Source organism: Haplochromis burtoni, unplaced genomic scaffold, assembly GCF_018398535.1.
Source record: "Haplochromis burtoni strain Fernald_Lab_line unplaced genomic scaffold, NCSU_Asbu1 Contig_28, whole genome shotgun sequence".
In the NCBI taxonomy this organism is placed as follows: Eukaryota; Metazoa; Chordata; class Actinopteri; order Cichliformes; family Cichlidae; genus Haplochromis; species Haplochromis burtoni.
In genome coordinates this window covers 383,098-394,621 of record NW_024582389.1, presented here as the reverse complement: position 1 = coordinate 394,621, position 11,524 = coordinate 383,098, and the positions used below count along the sequence as shown (strand labels likewise).

Here is an 11,524-nt window from a genome sequence, read left to right as displayed (position 1 = left end):
AAAAAAGAAAAGAAAAATTCTTCTCTGTAACTTTGCCCAGTGTTTTATTTCAGACCAATTGTGAGTTATGTGGGTGCCGATGTGTGAAAGCAGGAAACAGTTTGGACTTATTTCTAATCATCCTGCAAACAACACTACGCTCTCCTTCTGGGGTTCAATCATGCATATCTATTGGCAGTTAAACACTAACTTTAGTACATTTTGTGGAAGTGAACAAATGAGAAAAAACAAACAAATGAAGTGAAAAAAACAAAAATAAAAAACAAAATGAAATTTCAGATCTTGGTTCCAGAAATGCTGCATGGTCTAACCGTGGCTTCGTTTGCTTTTCAATGCAGCCTCGGATTCATGTCCATCTGATCTCAGAAGTGTAGGCAGATTTCCAACTTGGACGTTTGGTGAGGGGGTGGAAATTGTCACGACAGCTGAAGTTTTAGAACAAAACAAAAGGGAAAAAAAAAGAAATGTGATCCACTTCCTCTACTGTAGAAACAATGCAAGGTTTAAGTTGCTGCTATCTTTAAGGCTGCTCCAGATAACAGTTGGCATTTAAAAAAAAAAAAAAAATACTAAGCTGCCTTTCAAAACCAGCAACAATAATTAAATCAAAGAACAGTGTTGGAAAAAAATGTACACATACTGTAGTGTACAACTTCCAAAAAAGTTTAAATTCCTCTCGCTTGCTTTTTAAATTAACTTTGATGTTTCTGTACACATTTTAATCCCCGTGTGCATCAGCAAACATCACCTACTTCACAGCCCAGCTTTTCTGTCAGTGAGAACTTCCCAAACTATTGTTCTTGTGCTGATGACTCAGCATAGTTTTAGTATATTTAGCACTTATTGATCTGACAACATGTCACCCAAAATAACTAATGAATGCAAAACTGCAAAGCATAAAGGAATGCAAAATTTGTTCACTCATCAGTTAGCTCAAAAAAAAAGGCTAAACTCAAAGTCTGCAAGGAGATCAGAGAAGACATGCAGAGAACCAGGACTTTCTTTTACCAAGTAGACCAGCGCTAGAAATGAAAATGATTTTACTTCACATTTTCCACCCAGACTTTTTTTAAATACTGAACAAAATTGGGAATGAAGCTGTCTAACGAGTGTAATTTTCTCAGTTGAGTTTGTAATGCTTTTGATCTGGCAACCACAAGACTAATTCCATGTTGAGGACACGGGGGGAACGTCTGGCAGTATCCTGAGTCAAAAAGTACCAAGTCCAAACACTCTCTACTGCAGTGTTGTCCATTAACACCCACGATGTGTCGGTTTCAGCAGAAGACCAGCATATTTTAAAGGAAGAAAGAGGTGAGACTGAACAGTTCAGCAGCCATCATCAAGCCTTTTTTTAAAAAAAAAAAAAAACCCACACACACATGGCGGGGAACAGGCAGAGTGGGCGAGGTGCTCAATGTAGCAGGTATTCAGCTACTGGTGCTCCATGCAGTGAGCCTCTTGTCCATCTTTCACCACCCTCACTCCGTCTGCCTCCCTCTCAGTGCTGCTCCTCCTCTTCCTGGGCCGGGCCCTGCTCTGGTGTTTCTTCCTGAGCCTGGGGCTCGGCCTGGCCCTGTGGTTGTTCCTGAGGCGGCCTGGGAGGAGGCGCTGGGGCAGGTGGGCGAGGTGGCACTATGATTTGGTGTTGGCGCTGTCGGTAGGCGATGACTGTGCCTAGCAGTAGGGCGATGACCGTCATGAGGTAGAGATCCCACTCTGGGCCCAGCAGCTGGTCCAGATCCACCTGAGAAATCAGCTCCTTCAACTGCGAGAAGTCGCAACCAACAAGGAGGGAAAAAGAAACATCATTTTTCTTTCTAATGAAGAATCTCTGAAACTATCTGAAGTACAAGACGTGTTACTCAAAACCATACGGTTAGCATGACAGCTTGTGAATTCAGGAGGAAATACTCACATTAAGATCCTGCAGGTACTGGAGAGCATAAATCAGGCCCAGTTTGCACAGAGCTAGAAAAACTGGAACCTGGGCGTCAGGACTGGCCTCAGCAGCCATGTCATAAAACCGTTTGGCTAGGTGGATGTCCTGCAGCAAAAAAAAAAAAACCCATGGAAAATTTCAGAATTAGAAATCAAATTAACAACCACACTGACTTTGCTAAATGACAAAGCGCAAATTTGTGACATGTTGAGAGCCAGGTGATGTTTAGTGAGTGCTCACCTGTTTGATACCCAGGCCTTTCTCATGCATGTAACCCAAGTTAAACATGGCCTGTGCGCTGTGCTGCTGCTCAGATGCCAACCTATAGTGAATGACAGCCGTCTCGTAGTCCACGTCCGTTCCGTAGCCATAGAAATGATAGTCTCCCAGTTTTATCCTTGCCACGGTGTAACCTTACAAGGACAATTACATGTGTAAGATTTGGTTTTATATGCAAACAGTCATGGCTAGAAATCTTCTGTGAACCAGCTTAGTGTTCACCACTCAGTATCTCACACTGATACACAAAGACAGGCTGAGCTCGATTATCATAAATTACGATGCATGTGACCCCAGAGAGAATCAGTGCACCCTCAGCAGCTATGGCTGCTCAGGCATTAGCCTGTTCCACTGCACTTAGATAATATATAGCTATGGAGGATGCATGAGACACACTGGAGCTGTGATGCTCACTGTTGCCATGGCTTTTGTTATTAAGGTTGTTGGCTGTGACACGCTTGTTGATAATAAGTGCAACACAAACTATGTGCAGTGGTGTGTGTGTGCTGTAAATTGAGCTGGTTGTGCTCATTGTAGTGAAATGTCTCCATTTCTGAAAGGATGTGGAGTTTTGGTACCACGTTGGTTACACCTGATAAAACCACAGTGGGGTCAAATTCTGTACAGCGCAATGAGACTTTCTTTGGTAACAGAACTGTGCTCAGCTAGCAGGAGTTAGACATCCACAGCAGCACAGATTCAACCACAAAAGGAGCCAAAGTTTGACTAATAACCGTTTCACACAGCGCAGCACAGCCAAGCAGAGCAGCTGTGCTCACAGCCAGTGTCTACACAGCATCACAGTTCAATCAAGTGAAATGTGCATTAAGCAATACGTTCCCAAGCTAAACATCATGACGCATTTCCCTAAACTTGCAGTGCACTTTGACTCTACTGCTCCGGCGCACACACTGTTCACACTGACGAGGAGACGGAGCTTGTTTAAACTCACCTTGCGCTGCAGCTCTTGTCCAGTGGAGCAATGCACGAGGGTAGGTCTCATTCTCACTGAAGATCCTTGCCCCTTCTGTGTGGCATAATTCACACAAACACATGAAAAATTAAAACATTTAAAATGAGACCTGAATCTCTCTCTAACAAGGGTAAAGAGCGTAGCAGGATCATGACACTAGCATTTAAACATGGCTGTAATATTGCAAGTGGTGCACATAAATTAACTGCTAAAAGCCTGCACTACCATGGTTAAATACTAATGTCTTGGTTTTTCTTACTCTGATCCAGAATGAAGGCCACGTTGCTCTGAGCCACCTCGTAGCCCTGCTCAGCCAGCAGCAGATACTGAACCAGTGCAGCGTCCATGTCACCCTCCTTAAAGCTACCGTACGCTGTCATCAGGCGCTCTGACCAGCGACCACGCTCACACACATTTTTGAAAAGCTGCAAACAGGACACACAGTGTGATACACATCTCCAATTTGTACTGAAAAGTGCAGATAAAAGCCACTGCTGTTAATCGATAAATGTTTGAGGAGACACCAAGTTGGAGAGACAATCTCTTAACAGTGAAAGAAGTAGCAGATTTAGGGTGGACTAACCTCTACAGCGGTGTGGCAGGAACGCATCACACCAGTACCAGTAGCATGCATCTGGGCCAAGTTGTAGAAGGCCAGGATGTGCCCAGCCTGTGAGGCCAGGTTGAAGAATTTAAGAGCCTGCTTGTAGTCACGCTTCACGCCAATGCCATCTGGGGAACAAGAGTAAGAACAAAAATGTTATTATGTGAAGAAGAGCGAAGACTGAGGACTCCTAAACAGACAGCGGGCGAGAGGAAAACTATGATAGAATGCAGTGAGACACTGAAGGACACACTGAGCTGTAAAACTCACTGTAATACATGGTGCCCAGCTGGAGTTGTCCATCCACCCAGCCCTGCTCTGCTGCCTTCTGGAAGTATTTGAGGGCCAGCTCGTAGTTCTGGAGACAAACACACAACTTTTCAATAGCTGCTTCAGCAGGAGAGACACTCTGACAGCTTGCCATCAAAATAAAAGCCTGTTATATAAAACTGTTTTTCTTTGTTGTTTATATAAAACTTTATTTCAACTCCAAGTGCCTAAAAGTGAAGGTGAGATCTTATCTATATGTACAGATCCCATCAAAAGATATGAGACACACTTAAAAAAAATATATAAATAAAATATCTTACCACTGGCACACCTCTACCATAAAGATAGGCCATCCCCAACCCACTCTGTCCCACCGGATTACCCTGGAAAAAAAAGTAAATGAATATGTAAAAACGATTACTGCATGTTAATATTTAAAGAAAGGGTAACAGAATTCAGCTGTGAGTGAGTGAGCAAGCTCAGAGTGAATAAATTACCCAGTTTAGTCTACAGCGTTATCCTTACCAGGTCAGAAGCCTTCTTGAAGTACTGCAAGGCAGTCTCATTATTCTGAGGGAGAAACTCACTGCCTTCTGAATACATCTGAGGAACAGACAGTCACAGGCATAAAAGCTAAATTTTATACCTTAAACACAAATACACTGCCCTCTGTGAAAACATCAATGCCAAGCTGGTTTTATTCTAAAAAGTCTCTATAACCAAACTGTCTCTAAGGTCAACACAACACAGTGTTAAATAGATGGAAAATATGGCATTAAAAGCAAAAAAAAAAAAACCAAAAAAAAAAACCAAGGTGATGAATGGAAAATTTTATAAAAAGACAGAAAAGAAAGAAAAGTCTGTTTTAAAAAAAGAAAAGAAAAGAAAAGGTGACATAACAGTGAAGTGAGTGAGCCTCCATCTCACCCACCTTTCCAAGAAAAGCCATAGCATGTGTGTTGCCTGCATTGGCTGCCTGGTTGAAGTAGTCATACGCCCTCTGTTGGACAGAAAGCAGCATAAATGCATTTGACAGAGAAAACTCACAACTCACAAAATAAGCAAAACAAATAAATAAAATACAGTGAGCGAAATCTATGACAAAGTTACCTGGTGATTCTGTTCTACTCCACGTCCTCCATGTAAGTGCAGCTGACCCAGGCCCACCTAAGTAAAACATTCAATTAGTAATCAAATAAAAACTACAACAAGGCTTCAGACTGATACTACCCAGCAATGACACATTATGTAGCCCTTTCACATTTAGACATTACATAACATGCATGCATAATCCAAGTATGACCCAGATTTCAGTTCTTATACAATAAAGTAAATTAGTGCCATCCATTCAAACTACTTCCTATTCCTGCCCACAAGAAAAAGCAAAAATGCCATATAAATAAAGAAATAATAATAATAAAAATGTGTGGACATGCAACTATATTGTGTAGTTTTTGTTAATTCCCCACAGTCAGGAGCTTTGACAAAAGTCAGAACAGTGAAGCTGATCACAAATTCAAATGTTTTCTTTGCCAAACACGTGTAACGAGAACGATTTCTAAACTGACACAAATAAACACATTACAAACATTTTGACTGTGTGTTCAATCAACCACTGGCTCAGGTATGTCAAAGGAAAGGTCACATTAGCTCCCAATACCAGCAATAAATTATTTTTTAAAAATTTGACCACTTTACCTGAGCTTGGACGTCCCCTTTCTCCGCTAGAAACTGGTAGTACTGGATGAGGTCTTCCTCCAACATCCCGCTGGTAGATCCCGGGTTCTCCACCTCATCGAGCAGTCTGATCCTCTGCACCGCTGAGCCTCCTGTCAGGGAAACATCGCTGGCCACTAAAGTTGGCAGAGGAAAGAGTGTTATTAGCCCAGCAAGAACTATTACTGCACTAGAATATAGTAATGCAAAACACTTACCCTGATTTGCTACAAGCCTATAATGCGTTAGTGCTGACTCACAGCTTTGGGGAACACCCACCCCTCCCCAGTATCTGTAGCCCTAATAAAACAATATAAGGAAGTGTAATTGTTATTAAAGTATACAAATAGCATGACTGTAGCATTTCTTCACTGACAGAAAAATCTGCTTACCAGAATCATATGAGCGAGCAGGTTTCCACCCAGTGCACCAAAGGTGTAGTAAACCAAGGCCTGAAAAACAGAGAACATGGCAGAACATAAGTAACTACTGACAAACCCATATACTGTAAGACAAATCTACAGAGCATAGACGTACCTTAGCTTGACTTGAGTTAACTCCGAGCCCTGCTGCATACAGAAATCCAAGAGCCTGAAGAAAAGTAAACAGAGCAGAGTGTCACAGAGTTGCTCCTCTCAGCACAAATAACCTGCAAACAGGCTTCCAACACTTTTCTCAAGAGACGTGTATAATTATGAGCGAGATCATTACCATCTGAGCTTTAGGTGAGCCCTCCATGGCAAGCTTCTCAAACATTTCTCTGGCCTTGGTAATATTTTGGTTCATGTAATCTCCAAACAGCATGGCATACGCCACCTTCTCCATGGCTTTCTGGTGGCCTTTTTCTGCCACTTTTAGCAGCTTTTCATATAATCTGAGAAAGATAAGCAGAGTAGGCACAAGCGAAATTGAATCCACGTTCACATAAAAATAATGTGTACATGACAAACAGTAGTGTGATAGCTAAAGCAAATAAGGATGTGCAAATGGAAGGCACGCAAGCGCTGGCTGGTAATAAAACACGCAAGAAATGGACATTGAACCCAATCGACATGTAAAATAACATCAAATTTTGTCTGTGAAATAAAAAGATGACCAGAGGGCAGTAGTGGGAATATGCATTTTAACTTAAACAAATAAAAAGAAAATTGGCAAAAAAATGTAACCTTGCCAAAATCTTCAATTTGAATAGAGCATCTTTACTTTTTGTTCCTTTTCCGATTTTTATCTAAAAACAGAGTGTGGGCAAAAACTGGAAAGCTTCTGTTTCTGCTTCATCTAAAAAAGATTTCAAATCCACATGCTTTGTATAAACTCTTCTTCAAGAGTCAAAATTAGGCTGACAACAACCAGACAAATAAACTAAAAGTAAGCCACTCACTCTTTTTTCTGAGTCTTCCTGGTGGTGGAGTTTAGCATGCGCAGGACAGTCTGATACTGCTTCTCTGCTTCCTCAGCCTGAAGCCTCTGCTGTGCCTGTTCCTCCGCTGAGGGAAAGAGAGGAGAAGCCAATCAGACTGTTTAGAGGAAATAAAATGTTTTCAAAAGGTTGGTAGCAGTAGCAGTTATGCAAACAAAGTCATAATAATATCTTCAGGCTGGTTTCAGTAGTCGTTTAGTTCTACCAAGACTGTTACTGAGAAGAACAAACAATGATCAGTGACAGTTTAACACAAGAATTCATGTGTTTGGGGAAAAACATTTAAGGTCACAGTGACCTTTGATGCTGCACATTGTGTACATGTGCTAAGTTTTTGGCTAATAACAAATTATGCATTTTTGCAACAGACTACTAGTAAAAAAATGTGCTCTTAAATGAGTTGTGTCATATGTGTAGACAAATCGGTTCATCTGGTGGCCTAAACAACCAAACAGGAAGAAAAACAAAAACAAAAAAATCCTCTGAAAATGGTGAGGTACAAGAGCTGGACTGAAAATGAGTGAAAAACCAGCCGAATCCAAAGAAAACATTTGAAAGACCTTGAGAAAGCCTGAAAAATTATTGCTCAAGATCACTTTAAATATTAAAAGCAGGTCTGGCTCCTTGGAAGCAAAACATAATGAAATGAGGGCTGGCTCAGGACCTGTACTGTACAATGCAATATATTTAATACCAAAGTGCCGTAATGTGACTCCATTTTGGCTTTAAAATGAATCACAAAATTTCATTTGTGAAGGTTTTAGAGTTTTTGAGTTTGAAACTCACTCTCACAGAAACCCCATTTCTTATCCTGGTCATAGTCGTACGTCGTGGCACACCATAGCCGTCCATCCCCCCGCCCGTCAGTGGTACACTCTATGTACTCTGTCTCCTGGAAGAGGAAGGGGAATATGCAGGGCTCTCCATGGGCTGTACCTCCATTCACCACAGGAACTGTATTTTAAAAAAAACAAAAAACACCCATATATAAAATTTACTTGATTGAAAACAAACAAACTCTGGCTGTTTTCCTTTAAAATACTGGTGGACCTGAGGTCTAAGTGAAAATATATTTTTTTCTTTATATTCTCAAATCTTTTGGTTTTTGCTGCACCATCAACTTTGGTGTGGAAAAATAACAAAGAGACAGAGGAGTTGAAACAATTACCATAGAGTTGCAACTTTACACACGCAATTACGTTAATCTGAATACATCTCCTTCACACAAGTTCAGTAATACAACTGTGCAATGAGCTAGCAGGGTAATTACAAACAATCCCCAAGTGAAATGATGTAACTGCACTGCAAGAGGAGCCACAGGTGCGAGAAGCTGTTTAGTGTCTCACGGGGGTTTAACCGTTTATCAAATGTGGCTCTACCCTGAAACCACACTCAGCTTAGCTCAGAGTCAGGCAAAGTGAAAACAGGTTAACATGTTAAACACTAAACAAAGCTTACAAAGGAAAAAAAATCATAAGAAAGAGCTTGTTTTCAATGCTGAGATCATGAGACGTGTGATAACACCACTACAAGGCACTACTACAAAAAGAAAGATTTATAGGTTCAGACTAGACATCGTTAAAATATATCACTAAGCTTTTCCTTCCATTTAGCATGCTAACATCTTAGGCTCTTTATTTTAGATACCAATCAGATACCAAATAGCTCAACAGCCCATTAAAGTAGCTACATTCAGCAGTCATGACCATTTTTGGGCCATCCTGAGGGCTCTTAACATGCAACCACTTTTAAACACTGAAAACATTTTCTAATGTAAAAAGTGGGGATTAGAATATCAAAGCCATCACTGGTATAGCAGGAGATGCTAAAAACTAAATTTCTAATAATTAATACAGTAAAAACATCAGGAAGTATTTAACAACTTTGACATCTCAAACGTTAATCAACTTATTGTGATTGTTTTTCACGCCTTTGTTGTGTGGATGTTTTAAAATCTTACACCTTACCCTCTTTAGGTTTTTCCTCAACAGGAGGAGGTGGGTCAGGTAGGTCCTCCTTCTCCTCTCCTTCTAGACCCTCCGAAGGGGGCTGTGTTTCCTCTTCAGGATGGGAGTGATCAGTGGTCATAGAAATACCTGCCACAATTTCTGGTGATAATCGAACATCTTCCTCTTCAGAGTCTGGGTCATGGTAGGACTGGAGAAATCAACAGGAGGTTATTACAAAGGATTACTTAAAGGAGGGAAATTACGCTGTATATAAAAACAATGCCTTTGCATGAGGCTCATTTGCAAAGTTAGCAGTGTGTTCATTTTCTTTTTAAGTTGAATGACTTCTTACTTTAACTTTTCTAGGCAACACGTATACAAAATCGTGTGTTACATACAACTCCCAAGAGACCAGCTTGCAAATGAGTCTATGATCAGCATTAACCATGCACCAAAGAGCCCATGACACACCTTTAACTCTGGTGCTTCGTCCTGGTGTTGCTCCTCATCTAAAAAGCATTAATGTTGCAGCAGTGAAAGATGTGTTGTTTTGATTCAGTCAAAGAAATGTAATAGACGAAAACAGGTGCTGTGACACTTTAAGACACGCGTATAGTGAGTGTTACAACACCACCGGCATTTCATACTCACCAGCTGTTACTCCTTTGCTGAACACTATGAAGAGAATACCCCAAAAATAAAGTCTCCTTGCTGTTTTCAAACACTTCTTATAGCCCATTGTTGTTATTTAACAAGCTAACAATCTGCTAGCTGTGACTACTGCTATTTCTATTACTAAACATCCAGTCGCAGTCTCGGGTCACACTACGAGAAGTAGCATAAGTAAACTCCCTGTCACACACTAGTCTGAGCCGTATTCCCTCTAGATGCCAGCTTGTTTAATTTTAGCTACTGTAGCTGTTTAACAAGCTAATAGATCCCAATGTAAAGCTAAGCTAGCAGAGTAGCACCTGCTGAAATGACGTAAACCTAACAAGCTAGTTTTACATAGCCGCAACAAAGGTTAGCAAGACAGCGTTAATAATATATGCCCGCTGTTCAACTGCTCGGCCCAAAAACTGGATAACGAGTACCTCTTGACACTTCAAAATATCCACGTTTAGGGACGAAAGCCAGCAGCTTTACCCTTTGATATACACCACCCAAATACTACTTAGCGTTGAGCCCACACTACTGATCGCCACTTCCTTTTCTTGTGATTTGACCAATCACATTGCGCCTAGATTGACAGTAGCCAATGAATAGGGGCCAAAGATATGTCAGCGAATCGGATGCGTACACAGTTATGTTTCCAGTTTAGGGGCTTGTCCACGACACCAAAACACTTTAAGGAGATAATAATAATCTGGGAGGTAGAGGGTGTTGTTTGGACATGCTATTAGTTAGGATAAAAATATGCATTTTGAGTGCTGAAGGTGAATATGTGCAAACCCGAATGTAACTACAATAAAAAGGGAAAACCCGGACATTATGGCATTGAATGTTTTCAGCTCCCGGGTAATCCCATGTTTACTATTTAAACACATTATCCATCTTGAAGGGGAAAATAATAATAAAGAAACTGCTCTCGGGGAAAGAAGAAGGGAGAAGAGGAAAATCAGGGACAGTTATCAATCAATCAATCAATCAATCAATCAATCAATCAATCAATCAATCAATCTACCATAGGCCATGCTATGTCAATAAAACATTTTTTTTAAATCTCTAACTATAGTTATTCCTTATACTTCAGGCTCTACCTTGCTCGAGTATCTTGTGCAGAGTGTCAGTACTGATTCCTGTTACTTTTGCTACTCTGGGCAACTTTAAAAATTGTGGTTAAAGCAGTAACCACTGGTTTTACTAATCCATTACAGTCCATTTGCTTGGTCTATGCCATTAGATACCTAAAGCCATTTTCTGGCTTTTGTTTGTATTCAATAAGAAGTGCTTTCTGTGATATGATAATATCAAGTCTTTTATTAATATATTACTTGTTTCTTCTTAGTTATATCAATGTTTTTTAATCCGATCAGTCCTGTGTTTGTGCTGCTCGTTATTCCATTTTAATAATTGTGCAAATTTTTTTCAGTGTCTTAAATCCCTCGCAAATTTAGCTTTCTTTTAACCTGCTTTTACATTTTCCATTATCTTTGATTATTTTCTTTAAATCACTTTGCAACTGCTGTTTTTGGAGCTTGCGTGATAAATACTGGTTAGTTACTTTAGTGGGTTTCTTTCTGTAAAGCACTGGCATTTGTGCTTTAATATTTCGTTCATAGTGTAGTGGTTTAAAACTCTTATCACATATCAACTGCCATTATGCAAGTTTCAAAAGAACATCTTTCCTCAATGTGACGCTGAAAAACTT

General features: G+C 40.4%; 1 protein-coding gene across 1 annotated transcript; it reads right to left on the bottom strand.

Annotated features, from left to right (window-relative positions):
• Positions 1-27: 27 nt before the first annotated feature.
• Positions 28-10,362, bottom strand: sel1l (SEL1L adaptor subunit of ERAD E3 ubiquitin ligase). Its single transcript, XM_005917608.2, has 21 exons — positions 9,805-10,362; positions 9,625-9,662; positions 9,172-9,361; positions 7,991-8,158; positions 7,166-7,271; positions 6,496-6,658; positions 6,322-6,375; positions 6,177-6,236; positions 6,003-6,084; positions 5,767-5,921; positions 5,179-5,235; positions 5,000-5,068; positions 4,594-4,671; positions 4,389-4,451; positions 4,069-4,156; positions 3,778-3,926; positions 3,454-3,619; positions 3,174-3,248; positions 2,183-2,355; positions 1,919-2,047; positions 28-1,768 (listed from the first exon to the last, which is right to left on the bottom strand). The coding sequence occupies exons 1-21, from the start codon at positions 9,890-9,892 to the stop codon at positions 1,502-1,504; spliced, it is 2,418 nt and encodes an 805-aa protein (XP_005917670.1). The 5' UTR covers positions 9,893-10,362; the 3' UTR covers positions 28-1,501.
• Positions 10,363-11,524: the final 1,162 nt, after the last annotated feature.